The sequence below is a fragment of the Eublepharis macularius genome, chromosome 7, assembly GCF_028583425.1.
Source record: "Eublepharis macularius isolate TG4126 chromosome 7, MPM_Emac_v1.0, whole genome shotgun sequence".
In the NCBI taxonomy this organism is placed as follows: Eukaryota; Metazoa; Chordata; class Lepidosauria; order Squamata; family Eublepharidae; genus Eublepharis; species Eublepharis macularius.
In genome coordinates this window covers 136,186,023-136,206,894 of record NC_072796.1, presented here as the reverse complement: position 1 = coordinate 136,206,894, position 20,872 = coordinate 136,186,023, and the positions used below count along the sequence as shown (strand labels likewise).

Genomic DNA, 20,872 nt, shown 5'->3' with positions numbered 1-20,872 from the left:
GTCCGACTACCAACACTCTCTTTAAATTCCAAATACATTCCACTGCTACAAATCTGGCTTCCACATCTCTCATAACAAATTTTGGCTGTAGCTCCTCTTTTATGTACAACACCACTCCTCTTTTTTTCTTGTTGGAGGCCGCTACAAATTCTTTGCCCAATTTTCCAGATTTTAAATATTTTACATCCTGCTTTCTAATATGGGTCTCTTGCAAACAAACAATATCACATTTTTGTTTTAGTAGCCAGTGAAAAATATTTTTCCTCTTATTCGGTGAGTTTAGTCCATTTACATTCCAAGATATTACTTTACATTCCATGCTCATAATCTTGTTGGTAAGTCTTTTTCATTGTCCTTAATAAATCGCTCCATCTCTCGCTCAGATCTGATACGTTTTTTGACCCCTCCAAACTCAAAGGACACTCCTTCTGGTAACTCCCATCTGTACCTGATTTTCATGTCCTTCAAGATCTGAATTAGCACTTTATATTTTTTCCGGTCCAATAACACTGACCTAGGTAGTTCCTTCATTATAATGATACACACACTCCCTCCTAATTTACCTCACAAGATTGTTGTGAGGATAAAGTGGAGGAGAAGTGAGCGGTATCAGCTGCTTTTGGTCCCCATTGCAGAGGAAAATGGCATAAATTAAGCAAATGAATAAATTAAATAAATACATAGGTTTTCATTACCATTCCTGATACTGAGTAAGATCAGAAAACTTCATTTGCTAACGTTTCAGTGTGTTCTCATAACCAGTCTCCATATGAGTTTCCATTTAGTGCATGCGAAAGAGTTCCCAAGGTTCCATTTTTCTACATTTTAGTAACTTACTGTGTGAGGAATACATGCAGGAATGTAACCTAGCTGTAGCAGCCCTTTCTTAAGGTCTGAAGTACCTGAGTTTAAAATGCTATTTCTTGTTTCGTAATAGGATTTCTCGTGACTTTTATGAACTCTGGATTAATCTAAAAGTATTGAAAGAAGTGCATTCTTTGTTTTTCCTTTTATCCCCTTATAAGCTCATTGAATAACAAATCTTGAGTAGCAGAAAGTTCTTGTTCATCTTCTTTTTTTAACTCCAGGGATAGAAGGACTGAAACAAATTTTGCTATGCCAACGTATTCTTAGGATCGTTATCTCTAAACAGTGTTTCCAAGGTGTGAGGGGGTGATTGATCAGTAATAAGTGGCTTAATAATAATATAGCCTCTGATAATCTTATACAAACGACATTCAAGCAGGACATGTAAAGATGTATCAATCCTATTAAAACTAAAAGGGCGGATTCTATCAGAATAAGGGCCAGTTTAAAAATCTTCCTTCTTAAAAAAAAAAAGGTATAGTATTCAATCTCGCAAATAAAAAAGGTCTGCAGTAGTGTGGAATATAGGGAAGTAAAGATTTTGAAGGAGAAATGCCAAAGAACGGGGCGAACAAACACGACGAGCTCTATATGTCAAATTTCCATGGCCGATTTCTAAAATGTGCTTTTTAATCAGAGAGAGCTTTTGATTTACCCATCTCGGAAATAAGATTAGGCATCATACCAACTTGTGGCAGTTTCTCATCCAAAGTTTTAATCCAAACCGATCTGCAAGTATTCCGTTTCAAGGCAGCCAATAGGTCATTATCAGCAGAAAACAATTTTATTCTCAGTTTGAGGGCAGAGAGCCACGCTCTTGCATCCATAGATGTTTGGCCAAATTCTGCTTGCAGTGCAGCATTTGAGACACAAGTTACATTCAGTAGTTTTCTTAGAAGTTGAGCAAGGGGCTGATCGATATTTTCAGATGCTGCTTTAATTCAAATAGCTGAACCATAAAGAATTAGGGGAACTGCTTTCATTGGAGATGGTGGAGGCCTGATAGTAGCTTTTATATTTATGCCAAATTCTTAAGTTGGCATGTGTAATAGAACAGTTTTTCATCATCCATTCAATGGATTGGATCTGTAGCTTGTTTTCTGCCAGCAGAAAGATGTGTGCACAGGTGGCTGAAGGGTGTTCACCAGTTCCCACATTCTATGGCCCTCTCACACTCAGCACTGTTTGGGGCTTTTCTTGAGGGGGGAGCATAGCAGGCTGCACTGGGGTGATGGGAAGTTCCCTTCCACAAGCAGAGCTCTGCTTACTGTACTGTCGATCCAGCTTCATACCTTGAAGCTGCCAAGGCACATTAGAAGAACTTCACATTAGCCTTGTTTTGGCAGTGTCATATTTTCTTCTGCAGATACACCCAGCTTGCATTTTACTAGAATAGGTGTACCTATTCTACCCTCTATATTGTCTCCTTGCGGTGTGCATACTAAATCCTTGATTTTTCTTGCTAACTCTGAAGAATAGAATGAAGTTTATAATACAAGCAGCATTTTAAGAAGATGCTTTTTATAGTGAGAGAGAACTGCCCAACTATGAAAATATGTTGAGTCCAAACCCACATTTGCAAGAGTAGAAAGAACTTCCACTCATTTTGGGAAGGTGGGGGAAGTGTTTCCTCGATTTCTCTTTTGCCTTCAGTTGCTGCCCTCTGGGCGGCATCTCATGCAACTTCCGAGGCCCCTGTGACTCTCAGAAGCAGGCTTGTGAGGCATGCAGTGAGCTGCAGGAGAAACGGGGAGGCGTGAATGATTTCTCTTGCGAGGGGATGCATGCTTGCGGTTCTTAGAGTCCATCCCATGATTTTATGGTTGATATGTGTTAATCATGACAAGTATGGAGAGGCTGCTTCCCAAATTTCTGGTCATTTTAAAATAACCCATATATAGTCTGATAGCCCTTCTTAAGAAGGACTATAATTCTTTCTATAATAAAACACTGATTTTGCTTCTTTCAGCTCATAACCTTATTAGGCTCCAAATTTTAATTGATAATTGGGTTAAGTTTTGACATTATATGAAAAATACAATAAAAACCAAGTCTAATCTGCCTCTGCCTAAAGTCTGCCCCCCTCCCCCCATATTTTGCACTTGTCCTTTCAAAAGCGAATGGAATCTAGGCAACAGATGCATGGTATTAACAACAGCAACAACAACAACATTCGATTTATATACCACCCTTCAGAACAACTCAATACCCGCTCAGAGTGGTTTACAAAGTATGTCATTATTATCCCCATAACAAAACACCCTGTGAGGTGGGTGGGGCTGAGAGAGCTCTGAGAAGTTGTGACTAGCCCAAGGTCACCCAGCTGGCTTCAAGTGGAGGAGTGGGGAATCAAACCCGGCTCTCCAGATTAGAGTCCCACTCTCCTAACCCCTACACCAAACTGGCTCTCTTAATGCAGCAAAAGCTGCTTCTTGGAATCGTAATTGTAAAACTCCCCATGTTGTCTTAAGCATTCAGTTACCTAGCCGTAGGCTGTTCTGATCTTCTTTAAGGGCAGCTAGAGGAGTCCTGGCCTCTACTTGCCAAGCCCTGTGGAGACATTAGCAATAGAGTCCTAAGCATAATACCTCCTTTTCAGTCTGTTGAAGTCCATGATCTTAGAAGGGTTTGACTGGTTAGGATTGCACTGTAGGTCAGCAAGATATGTGTCCAGTGACAAATATTAAAGCCTAACAAGATGTTATGAGTATTGATTTTTACGAGTCAAAACTCCCTTCATCACAATCTCAAAAAATTATATCCTTGTCTTTAAGGTGTCCTTGAACTCAAATGTTGCTGTTCTACTTCAAACCAGTATGGCTATCTAAATAAATAAATAAGTAAATAACAGTGCGCTTATATATCACCCTTGTGAACAGATTAGTGCAACACTGAGCAGCGAACAAAGTCAATGTTATCATTATTATCCCCACAATCCAGCTGGGGAGTTGGGCTGAGAGGAGTGGCTGACCCAAAGCCACTTGCAGAACTCAAGGCAAGAGTGGGAGTCTAACTAACAAACTGCTGATTTGTAGCCCAGCCACATAACCGATATGCTACAGCAGCTCTTTCACTATAGGCTAGTCAGTGACATCAAGGGAATGAGACAGGCAGAGAAAAGAGGAAGGAGGACTTCTGGGTAAAAGTGACTCTCACAGTCCATTGTACTGACAGAACCATTGTTACGTATTACATGAAATGGGATGTATTTGCTTCATGTTTTCTGATGGTGGTGTGTCTGCCTTTATTTTATTTTTTCTCACTAGTGAAAAACAATAACTATATTCCTGTCTGTGGTGAATAAATGGATACAGAAGTGTTAAAGCAAACTGCCTTCTGGTGCATCAAGGTAAATTGAACTGATTGTGTCTTACGCATTTTATGTTCCAGACACTATAAGAAGCGTTGCCAGGGTCGTATGCGGAAGCATGTTGGAGACCTTTGTCTTCAAGCTGGGATGTTACAAGATTCTCTGGTACACTACCATATGGCTGTGGAGCTTCTCCGTTCTGTAAATGACTTTTTGTGGCTTGGAGGTAAGAATGGTTGGAAATAAACAACAATTGTGTTTAAAACAGCTTATGACACAATTTCTGGTGCTTTTGTGATGCCTGCTTGCTACAACTTAAAGGGTAAAGCATTTACAACTTAAAGGGTAAAGCATTTATAGGTTTACCACCTTTTCATCATATCTGTTATAGGCCTAGGTCTACTTTGTTTTGCTTCTGAAGTCACCAGTTGGGTGTATGGGTTTTGTGGGGCTCTGAATTTTGGGGATTTGGAATATGGGATAGCTTTTAACAATTTTTTTTTAGCATGAGATGTGTATCGGAGGGAAGGTGAGTGAAAATTGACTATGTGAATGACCCTTTTAATAGGAAAATAAATCTTCACTGTGATTGATTTGTGAATTCATCCTGAGCCTTTTCTAATAGGTCTTTTTCTGTAGATGCTGGTAGCATCAGCTGCTTTGCCTTCTCCTAGGTGTGGTGAATCTTGAGATTGGTTTCAGAGTGCCTTGACATTCTCTTTGCCTAGACCTGCCTCAGTCCTTGCTGGTGTGCCTATTGCATTTGGAATTCTTTGAGTGGGCTGTGATATCATTGCTGTTTTAATTTTATGTTTCACCCATAGCTGCCCTGGAAGGATTATGTTCAGCTTCTGTTATCTATCACTATCCTGGAGGCACAGGAGGAAAAATTGGTCCTCGCAGGGCACAAGGAAGCTCACTTCCTGCAGAGGCAGGTAACAGACACAGACCAGGTAAGAACTAAATTGTATGCAGTCAATTTCCTTCTCAGTGTGCTCAGTAAATAATCATTTGGTGACATCATGCAGTTTCTTGAGTTGCTTACTGGAGTTAAGGAGATGATGGGATAGATCCCATGGTAAATTTCGACTACAGGAAGAGGGAAGTTTTGCTGAATCTCCCCTCATACTTTTCCTCTGGACCCCCTGGTTCTTAAGTGTAGTACTTTGGGGATAGTTTTGGCATATGGGGGAAGTGGGAGGAGAGGAAGTTCTGTTCTACTGATGGAAATCCCTTCCATCAGCAGAGATTTGCCATGGGACCAAAGCCTGTCTGTTTAGACTGTTAACCACATTGCATATAAACCTTTGTAAAATAGTCATGCAAGCCTTATTTTGACAATATTCTGTCCCCATGTAATAGCAGAGTAAGTGTTAAAAAAAAAGCCGGATGATGTATCTTCCCTATAAGAGGGGGAATGAATACACATTCTGCAGTGAGTGGCACTGCAGATGAAATCAACTAGTCTCAAGGAAATATAGAGATTTACTTTGCAGCTTTGTATTGGTAAAGGGAGCCCAGTCAGGTTAGTCATAAGCCGTTTTACTACATTTTGCCTTGAGGCCAATCATTTTCTGTTCCTGCATAAGCCTGCTATTTGCAGATTGTGTGCTAGTATTGGTGATTGACATGAGCACTGTGCAAGAAGTCCTAATGATATTCACATAACTACACTGCATTCAGCAAGAGTAAGAAATCCATTTCCCAAGGAAGAGTACGTGACAAATTGATTAGAGAGATCACATTCTACTAGCAAGCAGAAGTTTCTCTGTAAAAGGAAGACACACCCTTAGATCATGAAGCAAAGGCCTCATAGTAAGACTTTGCCATTGGAGGAAACAATATATATATATATTAATTACATCTGTACCATGATCTTAATATTCAGCAATCATCATTTTAAAGCTTTATTGCAACAGTAGTATGAGGAGCTGTACTTGGGACATAAAATTAATCATAAACTATGTATGCGTCTCCTGATTAATAGACTGTTACTGAATATATTACTAGTGTGAATTAAACTATCTGGCATTTGTTCTTATTATGCAAATATACAAAATGTCCCTTTGGTTAGATATCTAAAATAAGTTCAATTCAAATTAAGTATTGCATATGGTTGCCTTTTAGCTTTTCAGAACTGTAAGTGAACTGTTTGGGAGGGTCTATGAGACTGGACCAATCCTGTGCACGCTTACTTGTGGAATGAATCCTGTGGAATTCCCGTGAGACTTACTTCTGTGTGAGTTTGTGTAACTCTCACAGAGTTCCATGGGATTCAGCAGGTAGATTAAGAGATGTGGTGGATTTAATTTGGAATCAAGGGCCTGACTACATGTTACGTTTTCCCCAGGAACTTTTCCTCGCCATGTGGAGAGTTGAGTTCTGAAGTTCCGTACTTCCCAAGCATAGGCCTGAATCAGATAAGGACTGTGGTGCACAGAGAGAGGGGCTTCTCCTGAAATGGCTGAGGTGGGGAGGGGAGAGGCCTGTATTTACTACACTAGGGCTAAATTCCCACATTGGTGTTGGCAGAGTGACAGACAAGCAGTGGTAGTTACGCAGTACTGATTAAACGTGTAAAAAGAGTTTATTTAGGAACTACATATCAGATAGTAAAGAGTAGAGATGGAGATAGATGCTCGCTATCTAGCTACATCATAGAGAGAGTGTGCTCAGAGGAGAGAGAGAAGGAAGATATTTCCCTGTTTAGCACAATAGGAGACAACACAAGGAAATGACACTTAACAGAGAAGTGCTGTCTTCACTTTCTCTGGTGGTCCTAGGAGTGGGGCAGTCCTTACTCTTGAGATATAGCTCCTCCTCTCTGAAGGCAGAGTCAGTCAGCTGATTTTGATCCCGGAGGGGAGGGGCTTGTTCCTGGAATCACCAGTCTTTCTGGCCCTGTCTTCCAAGCAGGACGTCTTCAGCAACACTCTGTAGAGCGCAGCAATCCAGGTGAAGAAGAAACTGCCAGACACCGGCAGTGTGGAGCTCGCATGGGAGGGAAAGGCCCTACCGCCCTGCCCCACCTCCATATCGCTTTGGAGTGACTGCGAGCATTAGAGTCGATGGCCCTAGGTCCTCCTAGGTTTCACGGCCGTAACCGTGATGCTGAGTGAATAGCTAATGGTCCCTAGGTTCTCCTAGGTTCCACGGCTGCAACTCCACTGAGGTTTCCCATCTACAGGCTGGGAGGAACCCCTCCCCCCTCAGATGACCAGAGGGTGTGGTGTTTGAGTCCGCAGTAGCCTGTTATGGAGACCGATATTTCCGGGAACTCCTTCAGGCTTGGTAGGAGAGCCTCCAGCAGCAGCAGAGGAACTGCTCCAATCCTGGCAGCCCTGACTGAACTGTGGTAAGACTGATCCAGCGGGGAATGGGGGTCGCAAAAGGAAGGGGGGGAGGAGAAAAGAGTAGCAGAAGCTTCTGAGCCAGCTTGCCCCAAATAAAAGGGAACCTTTTATTTCTCCATCTTTCAGCCGGATTTCATCTGAGGTGCGCCTTTCACTTTCGTTTTCTCCCTTTGGTGGGGGAAAAAAATCTGTCGGCGGGAATGTCAGCAACGGCATGCCTCAGCCATTTCCCAGGCCCCAGGGAGCCCAAATCTGCGGCGTAGATGTGCCAAACTCCCAGGCCTCAGCTCCCTTCTGGGCCTCTCAACAGGCCAGTGAAAGAGAGAAGGCCCAAGGGCCTGCCTGAAAATTCCTGTTGGGTGGAATGCCAACAAAGGCAGGCCTAGCCACCTCCCAGACCTCAGAGAGTACAAACCTGCAGCCTAGATGTGCTAAACTCCCAGGCCTCAGCCCCCTCCTGGGACTCTCAACAGGACAGTAAAAGAGAAAGGTCTAAGGGCCTGGAACCGTCAAGCAAGGACACCTGAAAAAAAAATTCTGTGGACAAAATTGCTGGCAAAGGCAGGCCTAGCCACCTCCCAGACCACAGAGAACGCAAGCCTGTGACCTAGACTTGCCGAACTCCCAGGCTTCGGCCTACTCCTGGGCCTCTTAACAGAAGTGAGCTGCTGTAACATTCTAGTTAAGTGACTGGGCTGCGAATTCAGCACTCTGCTGGTCAACCGGGGGGGGGGGTCTAACTCCAAGATAGGAAAAGGGTTGGGATCCCCCCCCCAACTCAAACAGACAAGTGCCTTTGAGAACACAGCTCTCTGTTAAGCCTCCAACTGGAGGACTCTTGTGCTACCAGGTTCTCCCTCAGCCAAGGGGGAAAAAAAAGAGTGGGAGGAATCTGTTAAAAGAAGTGAATTTTCCCTAGTACACATAGTCACCCCGAGGCAAACAAGATATTTCCCCAGGAGCTGTATTCTAGATTGCTCCATAAGGTATTGAGGACCTGGAGTTCCTTGAAGGGTCAGAGAGGGTCCTCCCCAAAATTGGGAGCAACTCTGCCAGGGATTCCCCTTTCCAGTAGCCTTTTATACCTTAAGAAGGCTAAGAGGGAAACTCCAGCAAAACCCCAAAAGCTAACCACTCTTTCCTTTTTCCAAGTCTTATAAACTGATTCCAGAGACTACTAAGAGGATCAAGATGCCAGTGGTGGATGATCCAGTAACCTGCCTGCTGTTCAATCCCGTTCTGTCCACTGACACGAATAGCCATACCCAAGGATTTCTGTGTAAGGTGGTTTGAACTGGCTCTGTGCAGAAACTTGAAGCTTCTACTACATTTCTCAGAGCATGGGCAACAGCTTTGCTCTTGGCTAGAGTCGCATTTTCTTGGGCCTCAGACTTGGCTGCAGTGAGCAGCAAGATCTTCAAAGAGCTGAAGGACAGAACTAAGAAAATAGCCTTGGAAATAGTCCTTGCACCTCCTTAGATGCTCTGCTATGGTCAACAAGAACGATGAGTTCAACATGGCAGCCAGGCACAACGCTTGGCTTAGGAACTAGAATGTCGACCCTTAGGCCCAAGCCAAAGTAATCGTGGTTCCCTTCAAAGACATCAAACTGTTTAGAGAAGCTCTGGATAAAGAAAAGCAGAAAGTGCTTCCTTCAAAGAAGAAGGAAGAGAATTCGAGGAAGAGGCTTTAGTCCTTTCGAGAGCCCAAGTATCCTTTCCACTTGGGATGCATTAGACCATTCAAGGAAGGTCACAGACCAAACATTGAGAGGAGGGTAGTCCCTCCTCAACAAATCCGGTTGGAATACCAAGAGACCTGAGAAGGGAACTCAGCGTGATTACACTAAAGCAACAGACACGAGTGTGATTGGAGGGCGCTTACAATGCTTTGTAAAACCTTAGCAGCAAACAGTAAGCGACAGGTGGGTGCCAGATACAGTGATCAATGGATATTCACTGGAAATTCAACTCTGTACCACCTGAGTTTTTTCCTCCAGATCCAAAAGAATTGGTCAAATAAAACAGACACATAAGGACAAGAAAGTTTGGAATGGAAATGCACAATTTGTCTTGTCTGCCATTCAGAAGGAAGATTGTCTGGTTTCCATCGATCTCTCAGAGACACTTCCAATAGAGGGCTCTGCCTTTTGACCTGAAAGCACCACCGTGGGTGTTCACCAGAATCCTAGTAGCACTGGTAGGATGGCTGGACTGCAGAGAGTGGCTCCTTTCCCGTATCTGGACCACATCTTTACCATGGTTCCATCCCTGCTACAGCGGGCGGAAGCGATGAAATAGACGGTAACCTGTCTACAGGATCATGGATTCATGATCAACAAAGTAAAGACCAGTTTTACTTCCAACCCAGTAAATATTGCATCTGGGGATAGTGATAGACAGGGCTTAAAACAGAGTTTTTTGTCACAGGAAAGGCAGCAAAGATCCTGATGATGGTGGCAGAGATCTTAAGGAACCAGAAGGTGGAAGTGATGCTACTGGCTCAGTTGCTGGGGATGGTATCCTATCAGGATGTCCTCCAAGGGGGAAAGGTTGTAGGTCTGTGCACTCCATAGAGTCGTGTTACCATACCAAGAGGTGTTAGAGCAAGAGGTTCAAGATAGTTAACTGCTAGAGATCATCAAACAGGAGACCAACCGGTGGCTGGACCTTGTCAGATACCATGATGGCATCCCACTCAGGGAACCAAAAAGAATGGTGATGACCACAGACACGAGCCCATGGGGCTGGGGAACCCACACCCAGGGAAGAATGACATGGGGCATCGGGTTGAAGGAGAGATGATCAGCAGTGTAAACCCTTTTAGAACTTAGAGCTATCAGACTGGGTCTGGTGGAATTCCAGGATCTTCCCACAGGTCACTGCGTGTGAATATAGATGAAGGTTCAACTCAAATCTCTAAAAGCTACACATGTAGCAGACCAGGACAACTCCCCAGTAGACTAGCTAAGCCAGAGATGGACCCATTAGAATGGATGCTATCAAGAGAGAGATTTCAACTGATCTGCCAGTGTTTGGCAAGATTCAAGAAGAAGAAACCCTTAAGCCATAGTGGTAGATGCCACGATCTGCGAGGTGCCTCCACAACTTCTGTACGCTTTCTCTAGTACAGCTACTGCACAGAGTTGTTCAGAAGAATAAACAGCAATGTGCAGAAGTGATTCTAATAGCATCCTTCTGGTCCAGAAGGACGTGGTCTCATGACCTGAAGAGACTATCAAGCATGGATCCCTGGTACCTTCCACTGAAGCAGGGCCTGTTGAACCAGGGAACAATACAACACCTTCGACCAGCTTTGCCAAGCCTCACAGCCAAGAGGTTGAATGCAAAAACCAATAGGGTTGTATCATGCACAAGGCATAGTTGGTACAGTTCCACAGAGTTCCACAGAGTCTATAACAATACCTGCCGAGTTTCCAGACAGGGTGCATGGATAGAGGCATGGAACCTCTTAATGGGCCAATTAGGGAGATACTATCCTTCCTTCAAGAAGGGTTGAATAAACATTTTAACACCAGCACCTTTAGACAACAAGTAGCGAACATCTCAACAATTAGAGGTTCTAGGAAGGGACATTCCCTTATACATCATCATCATATCAACAGATTCCAAAGGAGGACATCATTGTTGAATCCCCCAAGGGTTCGCCGGTTTTCCCAAGTGGAATCTTAATTTGGTACTGGAAACATTATCCAAAGACCCCTTTGAGCCTATGTCCTCATGTCCTCTAAAGGAGTTGGCCTTTAAGACCATCTTTCTGATGGGAATCACGTCAGCTAGACAAGTGTCAGAACTGTAGGCGTTAGCAGTAGATAGGGAGCTCTGCTCTTTTCCTTCAAGATGCCAGTAGAGATAGTACTACCGTCTTTATATCCTAATCCAAAGCATGAGAAGGAAAGGGAATCTCACTACCTTGATATACGTAGAACCATGAGCTTTTACTTGAGCAGGACTAAAACAATTTTCAGAAGTCTGAGACACTAGATGTGTTTTTCTTCTTTTTTAGGAGGCCCTTCCTGGAACAGAGAGTGCCCTTTTCCATGTTAAGTAGGTAGAGTGAGGGTTCATAATTCTGGCATATCAAGCCAGAGGTTTGAAGATATCTCAGGGAGACATGGTGCACTCACTAAGGGGGGCAGTGACATTGGCAACCTATAAATTCTTTAGTCATTAGAGACAATCAGTACAATCACTCATTAGGCACTATAGAATAGATAAGTTGGCCACCACTGAGGCAGCTTTTGACAGGAGGGTACTACAACACACCCTCTAGACCTGGAAGCCGGACGACCCACCCTGGGGCAAACTGCTTTTGTATGTCCCAAGAATAAGGATTGCCCCATTCCTAGGACCACCAGAGAATGGAAGATTTGTTTTCACTTACCATGAAGCTTCCTTTCTTGGTGGTCCAGGAGTGGGGCGGTTCTACCCACCCGAGTTTCTTGGGGGCAGCTTCTAGGATTGGATGGAGAGTTAGGACAGTGGTCCTCCTCCCACAAGTGTCAAGGGAGGGACCTTACTATTTTAAAAAAAAGGTTGAGGGAAGTGGTTTTCTCTCATGGTATCGTGATGGGGAGTCAGGGCTTGGGAACGGATTGGTGATTCCAGGGACAAGCCCCTCCCTTCCAGGATCAAAATCAGCTGACTGACCCTGCCTTCGGAGAGGAAGAGCTATATCCCAAGAGTAAGGACTGCCCCACTCCTGGACTACCGAGAAAGGAAGCTTCACGGTAAGTGAAAACAAATCTTCCACTCCTGTCTAACTGATCCTTGCTGCTCCCCCGTATGGAAGGGTCTTCTCGTCTTCCTTCTTATACACCAGATATTTTTACTTCCATCAGTTGGGACAAATAGTGCCCCAGGACTGTTTCAGGTCAGGAAAATAACATATAAGATCAAAGTCTCCTTTCTCAGTGCCATGGTCTCTGTCTTGAATCCGGCCCTTGTATACCTGGGAAGCACAGAAATTCAGAGAACATGTTTCTTTACCTGGGAGAAACATCATCCATAGTTAGACCTTCCAAAGTGACATGTTTGCAGCATGAGTAGTCTTCTTTAATAGATACCTTGGAAAGTTGTCATATGTTCAATACAGTGTGTATGAAATGCTTTAAACATTCAGAAAGCTGTACGCACAATATTAAAGAGACTGGGCTGATCTTTGCTATTTCAGGATGCTTGCTAAGCCCTCCTTCCCACCTTTTAAATGACAACTGGCCACTTCAGGCAGAATGAGGAAAGCGAGACGGAGTGCAACTTGACACACGAAAGACATTGGTTTCTGTTCCAGAGAGGTAGCCGTGTTAAGTCTGCCACTGCCAAAATATTAGAGTCTTGTGGTGTCTTAAAGACTGGTTTATTGTGGCATAAGCCTCTGTGAGCCAGGGCTCATTGCAGCATTAGCATCCGCATCAGATTATAACGGGTAGCTCTACCCTCATGTTGCAGATGGGGGCTGGCAATGGGAGAGACTGACTTGCCTAAGGCAGTAAAGCAAATGCATCCTAGAAGCAAGATATGAACTCAGGTGGGGCTCCCTGATTCATAGCTCAATCTCAGGAGCTTAGCTGCTCCTGTCATCTTAAAGGACCTTTCTCTCTTAAAGCTTCAGTACAGAATGCACGTGGATCCTTGTTTGCCGCATGGATTCCCACAGGGAAGACAGTTTGGGGTTTACTGCTCACCCCCAACAGCACCGTCCCCAAAAGAGTTATGCTTTTCTACATTCGTTGAAAACAGTGGGCTCAGAAACATGTATGGCACTGTAAAGCTGATGAGAAAAAAAAGCAAAGTTTGACATCGGTGTGATTTTACCATCCTCGCAGATGTGTCCACAGAGCCTACTAGAACTCTTACCCACACATAACTTTGCTAATCATTTGCAGCAAACCAGACCATCTTAAAAAACAGAGAGAATACATACACTTTGCAAAAACTTCCGTGCTTAGTTATTTGGAGTCAGTTCTTTGCCATTAGAGGCAACCAGGCGTGTGGACAGTATACAAGCCTTGATTTCAGCTGTCACATTAAAATGCCAAAATGAACCTCCTGAAGAATTTCAGATGTGGCTGTATAAACGCTAACAGCAATAGGTTGAAAAGAGCATGCAGTAGATCAGCTTGTTAAACAACCATCTGCCTGAGGTCTGCAGTGAGACAGATGCTGTCCCAGGTGAACAGACAGGAACGTTTTATAAAAGGTGCAGGAGTTCTCCTTCCTCCCGCTTTTAAGACACATCTTTGCAGCGAAAATATTTGTGGGATAGTAATTTGTGTGGAGTTATCTTCCGGGCTGAGAGATCCATGCAAAGCAACAAGACCCCACATGGCTACTAACATGTCCCCCATATTATATTTTGGTCTAAGTGTTTTGTAATAATTCTGCCACTGATTGCTTCTTTGCATTGTTAAAAAAAAGTAATTGTTTATTTTGGAAATGCTGGTTAATACTATCACTTTGGTTTCCCTTAGGGGCACAAGAAGTTCTCATTGATCCAGGTATATTTATAAAGTGTTTCGAAATATATTTTTGTGTTAAAGGTTTTTCTAGTACTGTTTTTTAAACATGGTACTAGCAGTTTATTCTCAGCTGTTTTCCCCATTGCACAAGCAGCCAATGTATTACCGTCTCCCAAGCCATGAACATACACATGGGAACATTGTCTTTTAATGAAAAAAAAGATTATGAAAGTATAAAGGTATATTAATACACTATAAATAATGTTGCATAATATCGCATATATTAAAATTCAGATATTAATGACTAAAATGCTGTAAAACATATATTTATATACATGTGTCTAATTTTCACAGAATCAACAAATACATCTAAGCAGGCTGAAATATTCTCAGTGCTTCTTCCATTCCTGTAGTATTACAAGTTTTGCTAGTTTTGCAGTCTAGTTTGTTTAAGCCAAGTAGTTAGTGCTGGAAGTTCAGAATTATACCTTTTATCTGCTGCTAAAATTCTGGCTGCTGAAAATAGATTCCAGTTGAAAGGAAGAAAGGAAGCTAAAACAACAGAGGAAGAAAGAATTTTTTGTAAAAGAAAAAAGAATATTTATGTTAATATTCTTTCTTTTTCTTGTCTCATCCCTTTATTTTAAGGACTATCATAGCTGCTTGATACCTCATCTCTCTACCCCCACACCAGCTGCATGTTAAAATAAACTCCAGGCATTTCAAATTTTAACTTGCCCTCCCTCAACACACATAAAGCTTGTGAGTTGAACCCAGTGGTTCTGCTATTTGATGGAGAAATGAGTCCTCACTTTAGTGGAAAGGAACCACTGGATACAACCCAGTATTCAGAAAAAGTCAATATATCACTTAGATTTGAGGATTTTCAGTTTTTTTTTTTAAAAGTCACCCACTTAGAGAATGGCACAGTGCTGAAAAACTGTGATCTTCGATCTTAATAATGACTTTGGAAAATAGGCAGATCTAAATTATTTCTAATTGATACTGTATTTTAGCAGATCTTGTTACTTTTGAGCAGGGTTTTTTTTCCGGGAAAAGAGGTGGCGGAACACTCAAGAGGGAAATGAGGAAGAAACACACGGGATTCTTTGAAAGAATATTATTTTCAAGCACTATTGCCAAGCAGGGCTTTTTTTATAGGAAAGGAGGTGGTGGAACTCAGTGGGTTGCCCTCGGAGAAAATGGTCACATGGCGGAGGGCAATCTAAACTCCCCTCTGTCTGGAGATCAGGAGGCGGGGCCACCAGCCATGTGACCATTTTCAAGAGGTTCTGGAACTCCGTTCCCCCGCGTTCCAGCTGAAAAAAAGCCCTGTTGCCAAGTAGTTTTAAGAGGTGCCAGAACTCCGTTCCAACGCGTTCCCCCAGAAAAAAAGCCCTGCTTTTGAATCATTCTGTTTGATGACAAGGAATTTACGTAAAATGTGAATATTGTTAAGCAGTGTTTCTGTCAGAACAATAAAATTCCCTTGGCAATCAGAATATTTCTCAGAATTTGTGTTGAGTTTTATTAGTATTTAAATAACATACAGTGTAGTGGGTAGGGTGGCAGATTGTGATCTGGGAGACCCAGGTTCAAATCACCGTTCTGCCATGGAAGCTTGCTAGTTGACCTCAGGGCATTCTGTTGCTCAGCCAAAATAGAGGAGGGGAATTGTAAGCAACTTTGAGTCCCCATCGGGGAGAAAAGTGGCATATTAATATCTCAAATAAAAACAAACAAGTAAACAAATAGGAGCATATTTCGACATCACGATGATAGAGTTATGTTTCTTTGCAAGTTGTTTTTTTCTATATGGTTATTTAAACAACCAGTATGTTCTTGCTAATTCTTCTTTGCACAGCTTTTAAAAAGAAATCTTTCTTTTATCAAAAGAAATCTTTCTGTAACAAATCAATCAGTACATTTAGGAAATTAAATGTGCATTATTCATTAGCTTGGCCACACAAACGGCAACTATTTTTAAAGCTCTGTTACTTGTTAAAACTTGCCAATGGTAAAGGCGTTTAATCTTCTGAGATACAATTCTTTGTTTTTTACTCTGACCTTGTTTATATTAAGTAAGACCTGCTGTTAACTTGAAAAATCCTGTTTCTCTTCAATGCAGGTGCCCTTACTTCAAATGGTATCAATGCAGATACCAGTACTGAAATAGGGCGTGCAAAGAACTGTCTTAGTCCTGAAGACATTATAGATAAATACAAAGAGGCCATTTCCTACTACAGCAAGGTAATGTTGCTGCATTATACGAGAGGTTTTATTTGATACGTGAAAGAAAATCATTTACCTTTCTGATATATCCCCAAAGGCTACACCTCCTTCTCTAGTGATGTTGGTGAAAGCTGGAAGGGCAGAGCAGGGATAGGAGATATAAGAAACAGATTAAGAAGGGAGAGTTATTATATCAGTAACACCCAGCGTTTCTCCTAAGGTACCATATTGTCAGTTAGGAGTGTGTGATCCGGGATTTGTGGTCCAGCTAAATAATTGGATTTCTGCCGATGAGGCATAATCTGGCTATGTCAGATCACATTCAAGAATCCTGGATCGGATCTGGAAGCTGGACTCTGATGGGCCGGATTATTCAGCTGCAGAGACAGCCGTAGCAGGAGTAAGCAAGAAGGCACGCTCTGCACCACAGCGGGAGAGCAGCAGGAGGCTAGCTGGTGGGAGGGCCCAGCATGAGGCTACGAGGCTCTGCCTGCTGCATACTGTTACACACCAGCCTGGTGCCAGGCTCTTCTGCCTGCCAGTCATGCAGCCTCGTGCCCAGCCCTCTGTCCCCACTGATGTCCCATCCCTTCCCTCTATCCATGCCCTAGCTCCAAAAGAGCTCTTCAAGCCACCACTGCCTCTGGCAAACTTCACCCCTCCTTGCTTCAGTTTGGGTCTGGGATTGTCTGGTTTTGCATTGATTCCTTTGCATCGCTTTGGTTCTGTTGGGCTTGATGGTTAAGCTTGCTTGGGTGTGGGACTTGCCTTTGGACTGCCTTTAGCCAGGGATTGCCTTCGCTGAAGATTTTCTTTTGCCTGGTAAATCTTGAAAATCTTTCCCCCGTAGGAAACAATGGAGAGTGGCTGGGGACAGCTTGTTCAGGGGCTCATAGAATTGGACCCTGGTGTCCAGTCTCCTGAAACTTGGGAGGGGAGGGTCTTTAGTGGACAGGAACGAATAAGGTCCCTGCAAATTTGGTGAAGTTTGCTTGAAACCCCCCAGCCTCCTAGTTTCCTCTGTTATTCCCCATAGGGAATAATGGTTGAATAAATTCAGGATTCTCTAACCAGATTAGACCAGTTAGTACTGACCTGGATTTCAGGGATACTGCATTTCCCTATTGTTAATCAGCCCCAAACCCTGCTGGGTTCAGATACATTTCTTGGTGTAACCCATTAGTTGCCTTGCAGCTTCGGAAGCCAAAGAGTACGAATTAGTCGTAACAAAACTGTTGAAGCACTTTTTGTGGTGAGCACAGTGTACGGGCCAGTTCTGAGAAGAGAACTGTTGCCTTCATTTTCAGCTTGTGGATTTCCCAGGGTCATCAGGCTGGCTAATGAGGAAATTAATGTTTAGAAAAATGGTCTGGTCTGCACCAACAGAACTTTTCTACTTTGTCCTGTGTTGTGAATCTGCAGAACATGACCTTTGTTCCAGTTTTAATGTCATCATAGGATTCTTCATTTTCTCTAAAACCCACTTCTTGGGAGTGAATGCTAGAGAATATGCGAAAATGTTTGTAGTTTATTCTGATAAGACACTTGATGCCTGTGTTTTATGGGAGGAAGCCAAGTACAATAAGGGACCAAACCGGATAATTTGCCATGCTATGGACTACAAACTAAAGTACATTGTGCTTTATTTTATTTTAGGAAAATTAAGCCAACTTTCTCCCTATTGGAATTTGGAATAGGGGAAGTCCCAGTTTAGAATATTTGTAGCCTTGAAATTGATGGAGGAAGGTACATGCAAGCAATCTGAAAATTGATGCTATAAATCTTTTATGCAGTATTTAAAATTACTGTGCAGAAATAAAAGGAGGGATGAATAATAATAACATTTTGGCTGCCATCCCATGCAATATTCTATTGAATTTTAGAGAGCTGTAAGTATTCTGATTGTGGAACAATTATGCATTGTTAAAGAAGTCTTTTTTGCTAGGTTGGTATGTTCTCTCTGTGTGTGTGTGTGTGTTTAACTTGTTAGTCCTTTGTTATGTTTTATCTGTAAACTTTAAGTATTTGGTCTAGATGGACAAGACAGCTTTGCATGACTGACAGGTTATGTTAAAATTTAATCATGCAGCTGTTCTTAATAATCTATTCCCATAGAGGATGGCACTACATATATGAGTATGGGGGCACACAGTTGAATGTTGTTTCAGTACCCTATGCTTTTCTTGCTTCCTAGTACAAGAACGCTGGAGTGATTGAGCTGGAAGCCTGCGTGAAGGCCGTGAGAGTCCTGGCAATACAGAAAAGAAGCATGGAGGCTTCTGAATTCCTTCAGAATGCTGTTTACATTAACCTTCGTCAGGTGAGAAAGTAATTAATGTAAAGTCTTTACCTATTGGCAGTTGAATATCACTTACACTTCTAACATCAGTAGGGCTTCCCCCCCCCTTTACCTTTTATACTGCATGGTGGTGGTTATGTTGTGGGGGGGTTAGTCCTTTTTTGCACATGCACAAGCACATGCATGCTCTGGGAGCTTCTGCTGACATCACCTCAGGTATAAAACTGAAACCGCTGGAGCCCAGCAGGACCAAATCGGCCCCCCAAATAGAGGAATTGCTATGTTTTGGGCTGATTTGGCCCTGCTGAGCCCCCACTGTTTCTGTTTTAAACCAGAAGCGCTGACAGTTGAAAGCGCTCTCTGTCCTGTGGTGCACGTACTATTTTGTCACATGCTTCAGAGGCTCCAGCCTGCTTCCTAACACTTTTTCCCTGCTGCTGGCCAGGTGAGTGGGAGGGAGCGAGTGGCAGGTGGGGGTGGGGATCCCACCTCGAGCACGGGGCTGGCAACCCGAGCCTTAGGTTAAGAGAAAATGTTTAACGTATCTGTAGCATGTATCTTAAATGATATCCAAACAAATTAGTTTCGGTGAGAGAGATGCAAAGGGCCTAGCCTGAAGATGCTTGTCAGGGGTGAAACAAGAATGTGCCCAGTACAGAGTATCTAAGAAACTGGCAGAAGTGGAACCTTTCATTTTCTGCTTTGAGAACCCCCCCCCCCCCCATGAAAGACACAACCACCTGTTTAACCCAAACATTACTGAAAAAAATTGAGCTGGGGTTGTTATAATAAATTTATCTGTTTTGATGTCTTGCTATAATCAGCAGTATTTGAGTCCAGTGGTACCTTAGCAACTAATAGGATTTTCAGGGTATAATCTTTTGAGAATCAGAACTTCCTTCCTCAAAAACTTTGACTTTCGAAAGCTTATACCCTTTTTAGTCTCTTAAAGTGCCTCTGGACTCACATCCTACTGCTCTTTTGCAAACCAGCACGGCTACCTACCTGAAACTTGCTATAATCAGTAAGTCCAGAGGAGTTAGCCGTGTTAGTTTGCAGTAGCAAAATAGCGAAGAGTCCAGTAGCACCTTAAGACTAACCAACATTACTGTAGCATAAGCTTTCAAGAGCCACAGCTCTCTTTGTCAGATGCATATAATAATCAGTAAGGTTTCTCTAAGAAAACTAAAATAAAACAGGTACAGCACAAATGCCTGAATTTACACAACAACTTTGAAAACAAGGTTTAGAAAGCAATGGATATTTTAAAATATTCCATAGAATATTACTGTAATTATTTTAGGTATGTTGCCTTTAGATGGTAACTGGAATTGGGTTTTGGATAACTTAGAGAGTTTTGCGAGACCATTTAAAAATGACCGTTGTATCCAGATGACATTTAACCCCATACATACTGAAGCATTCCTGTAGTTCAAATAATGATAATACTGGAGGTGTGGATCATCTAAGAAAATTTTATGTATACATTTTGACATTCATACAACACTGGTTGCTGATTGTTATATTTTAAAACGTTCTGTTGATGCTGCTGTAAGATCTTGTGCTTTGTTTTCTTTCTTTACTAAAACAGAATAAATGCAATAAAATGTAATTTTTAAAAAATATTATCACTTTTTAAATATTTTAGTATGGATTGGATTCTGTATAAACCATGATCCAAAGGTGCTCACAGACTTGAAGCTTCAACTAGCACAAGAGGCGACATTAGAGTAGGAAGTGAGGATGAATCCCCTGATTTCCCTCCCGCCTCCGGTGGTATTTTGTCTGTGAGAACCGCACAGTGCTCTGCACCAGCTTTTGAGGGGCTTCTGGGGGAAGGGGTAAACTGTATCTTTTAAGCCCCGTGGTGCTCACAGTTTGAAATGTCCAGCCCTACGAATAGGGTCAATGAAACGTTATCACTGAGTAGTTTTCCTTAGAGGAATTTTTAATCGAACTTCACTTACAAATAGTTAACATCTCTGAATTTTTAATGTTTCTGGTGCTGTGATGCTCCCGTTTACTTGCTTCAAAATACTCAAAACCTTTTGGGAATATGTCACTCGCTATATCGGCTGTGGCAGATTTAATTGTACTTTTAATGTTCTTTGTTCACTAGGGGTCACCAGTGCTGCACTCAGGATTGCTTATAGCTGTTGCTGTAATTCTGTCAATGTGAAATATTGCATAGCAGCCTCTGAGCAATTCAAACAAAATAGATTTCTCTTGTGGGTTTAGTTCAGTCTTTTAAACATGTCAGTCAAGCATCAGAAATAATGAGCCCTGATGGGATTTGATACAAATGTTCGAACGAGAATTGGTAGTTTGGGTTA

The 20,872-nt window shown here is 42.5% G+C and overlaps 1 protein-coding gene across 1 annotated transcript in view; it reads left to right on the top strand.

The window, feature by feature from the left end:
* The window catches only part of TRAPPC9 (trafficking protein particle complex subunit 9), a 500,310-nt gene that overhangs the window by 18,255 nt on the left and 461,183 nt on the right, over nt 1-20,872 (top strand). Inside the window, exons 4-8 of the mRNA XM_054984964.1 lie at nt 4,258-4,403; nt 5,002-5,130; nt 14,021-14,047; nt 16,137-16,258; nt 18,435-18,560. Of these exons, the coding sequence (XP_054840939.1) occupies nt 4,258-4,403; nt 5,002-5,130; nt 14,021-14,047; nt 16,137-16,258; nt 18,435-18,560 (550 nt within the window). The remainder of the gene's footprint in view (nt 1-4,257; nt 4,404-5,001; nt 5,131-14,020; nt 14,048-16,136; nt 16,259-18,434; nt 18,561-20,872) is intronic.